This window comes from Limulus polyphemus, unplaced genomic scaffold, assembly GCF_000517525.1.
Source record: "Limulus polyphemus unplaced genomic scaffold, Limulus_polyphemus-2.1.2 Scaffold1465, whole genome shotgun sequence".
NCBI lineage: Eukaryota > Metazoa > Arthropoda > Merostomata > Xiphosura > Limulidae > Limulus > Limulus polyphemus.
The window spans coordinates 5,721-9,096 of NW_013667075.1; the positions used below are offsets into that span (position 1 = coordinate 5,721).

Below are 3,376 nucleotides of genomic sequence, written 5' to 3' on the forward strand. Positions count from 1 at the left end.
GAAGCCACACAAACATGGAATATGGTACAAATAATTTATCTTGTGTATCACAAATGTTTACTTCATTTATTCTCAGAATTGGTGAATCAAAACAGTGAAATCAATAAATAAATTAAACCACTCTTCTACATTTACTAGTTGTTTTAATAACTAACATTTTTATGTTTGACAAATATATTCATGGAACTGCATTTAAGGTTTTCAAAATTTAATGACAAATGTGACAAAAAAATTCAAAATGATATACTTCACATATTTTAAACAAATATTCAAGAAAATAAGATGCTTTTAGTTAATCAATTACACAGAAAGAACAGCAAAAGACTGGAAAAATTCTGACATGTTTACAGATAATCAGCTTAAATTACAAAACCTTGAATTAAAAACAAAGTTAAGTAAATAAGTATTTAAAAATGAAAAGTATAATATTTATGCACTGTATAACTAAAATGAATTTAGTTCTAATAGAATAAAAGGAGCATTTCACATTACAAAATTTATACATAGATCACTGTTCAGCATGAATTTATGTTTTAACTTAAAACTAGTCAGAAGTATTAAAAATGTTATACAAAAGAAGTACACCATTAAATACAATGAAGTGATTTTAGAAATTACAAAGAAAAGTTTATTAAATGTCATTGCCAGGAAACGGAATAGGCAAAATGCTGCATGTCTCAATTCGATCATCTGATAATTCCAATCTAACATCAGGTACTAAAACAAAAAATAGTTATGTAATAAAAGGTTTAACATTTCTTGTAACCAAAACACTTATCTACATTTAACTGTTAGTTATCACTTAAGAACAATGTAACATATTTTAAGTTTTTTCAACAAGCTAAATCTAATATAATGTTAAGTAATTGAAATTATTGACTCAAATATTGACATAAAGATAAAATATTTATGAAGTATTTTTTAGACTTACCCTTTTTCAAAGTAGTCACTTTAGTAATATTATTTGGTTTGTTACAGCTAGATGATTATAATCACTTTTCAGTCCTTACACAACTGCCAGCAGCAAAAATTACTTGTAAGCCATCAGAATAACTTTTTTTTCAGTTTTACACCACAACAACTAGCTGGTAATGATTGTTATTAACCTCTTTTTACAGAGTAGAGATGAATATTAAGTCAAATGTGAGCTTTTGGTTTTATGATGCTCATTTACAAGCAGCTGTGCAACATTAAGATACAGTGTGAAAAACATTTCTAGGTTCATATTGTTATACCAGTTAGGTGGTCCTATTAAAAACATCTGTAACTTAAGTTTCTCAGACTTTATAAAATCAAATAAAATCAAGAGAAATCCTGAACACCTCTGTCAATTATTACAAATTTCTCCAGATATATATTATACAATAGATACTATATTATGATAGATTAATCAATTTTGTTGGTTATAATAATTTCATTGATGAGCAAGTACTAATACTATTGATGCAGACACATCAGGGCTTACAGAATGATGAGAAAACAAGTTTGAGACATTGCTTAAACATATATGGGATCAAATAGTAGAAAAGTATTTGTCTTGATTATTAATTGAAAAATATTTACTCAAAGGCTATGTAATATCCAAGCCATGGTAAGGTAGTTTAGAGCACTATTTCAAACTTTTTGAGGCAATAACAGAAAACTTCTCTCCACAATGACAGTGCTTCAGTGATGGCATAGCATCATGTTAACAATCAAAGGATAGGTAAGTGGGTTACCTTTACTTTAAATATTTTTTGTACAGATACTGTAAATGACAATCACCTGTACAATATAAAGTTGGATATCTGTCTTATAAATACGATTTTTAGACATGATTCACAAAATAGTGTTAAACAGTTCAAAAAATCAATAAAATCTTAATCAGGTCTGATTTTTATGCAGCAGAAATTTTCAAATATTAATGTTTAAAAGCTACAATACTAAGTTTCATAATACTAAACACAAATATTTCTTAACAAAAAAATTAAAACATGTTATTTCAAACACTCAACTTTAATGTTTAAAAGCTACAACCAAGTTTCATCGTATTATACACAAATATTCTTTAACAAAAAAAAAATCAAAATACATTACTTTACATACATACATACCTATAGTAAGCCACTGTGCTATAGGTTCCACTGGGAGAGGCATAGGCCTAGGAGATGGAGATCGAGCTAGAGATACACATTTAGGTTTCCAATCTTTCAACCATTGTATGTCTTTCACTGTAAGCCGTTCATTTAGTGGGAGGATATCTTCATAATTATCTGAAATTTATGTAAATAATTTCATTCTAGAAAATTTAAGCCACTTCCACAGATAGAGTATTTATCTTCAACTACAAATTATCCCCTACCACTACTCAAATTCACTGTTCAGTTTATCTAAATAATTGATGATTACCAAAACCTTTTAAGAATAACAAAATGAACATTAAAAGATTTATTCATTTCACTTTCAAAACTGACCACTCCAAATACTAAATAAATGAAAAGACTTACTTTGTGTTTGATTTACAGGAGCCCACAAAGTTTATAATTGTACTCCATTATTTTCAGGGCTATTTCTAAGAAAGTTTATTGGTAATAACTTGATCCAAAGATGTCATTGACATAGAATACAGAACTATAGCATGATAATTGTCATGATATAAATGACTGTTTGGTTTAGATATTAGTGAATAATTTATTTTGTGAGTGAATATTCTATTATTGTTTAGCTTTTGAAGCTAAACAATAATAGAATATTTGAAGAAGATTTTTAGGAAGTTTTGTTAACAATTGATTGACATCGAGAATATAGAAGGAGGACAGATGATTAAATGATAAAGATATAAATAGCATGAGACGAGCGAGAAGCAGCAGACAGATAACAGCATGAGAGAATAAAGTTGGTGTGAAGTTAATTACCGTAGAAGTGATAGGACTAAGGTTTAATATGTTAGAGTGAAACTAACAGTAGAAAAGAAGATAAGAAAAATAGCTTTATTCCATCAAATCATGGTTATAAAGTAATTGAATCCCCTGAGTGCACTTTGACAAAAGGAGCAGAGGATTTTCAAAAGAAAGAAGACCAAACAATGGTAACTCACACTACAACTGTAAGTGAATCACAGAGAATACTAGTGCAATAGAAATAGAGAAGATAGTTTGGCTTGTCAACTGAAATTCTAAAGTAATTGAATAAGCCTGAGTGGATATTTGACAAGAAGGAGAGAACTACATATATAGTATTTATGATATACCCATAATATCTATATTGTTGAAGAATTTATTATACATACGATAACTTGTTCCAAATATATATATATATATTATTTTTTAAAACAAGTGACGTGTGTGTGTGTGTGTGTGTGTGTGTGTGTGTGTGTGTGTGTGTGTGTGTGTGTGTG

At 28.3% G+C, this 3,376-nt stretch overlaps 1 protein-coding gene across 1 annotated transcript in view; it reads right to left on the reverse strand.

Annotated features, from left to right (window-relative positions):
* Positions 1 to 439: 439 nt before the first annotated feature.
* The window catches only part of LOC106463705, a 16,136-nt gene continuing 13,199 nt past the window's right edge, over positions 440 to 3,376 (reverse strand). Inside the window, exons 5-6 of the mRNA XM_022391286.1 lie at positions 2,094 to 2,252; positions 440 to 717 (exon numbers count right to left, since the gene is read on the reverse strand). Coding sequence (XP_022246994.1) covers positions 632 to 717; positions 2,094 to 2,252 — 245 coding nt within the window. The 3' untranslated portion in view covers positions 440 to 631. The remainder of the gene's footprint in view (positions 718 to 2,093; positions 2,253 to 3,376) is intronic.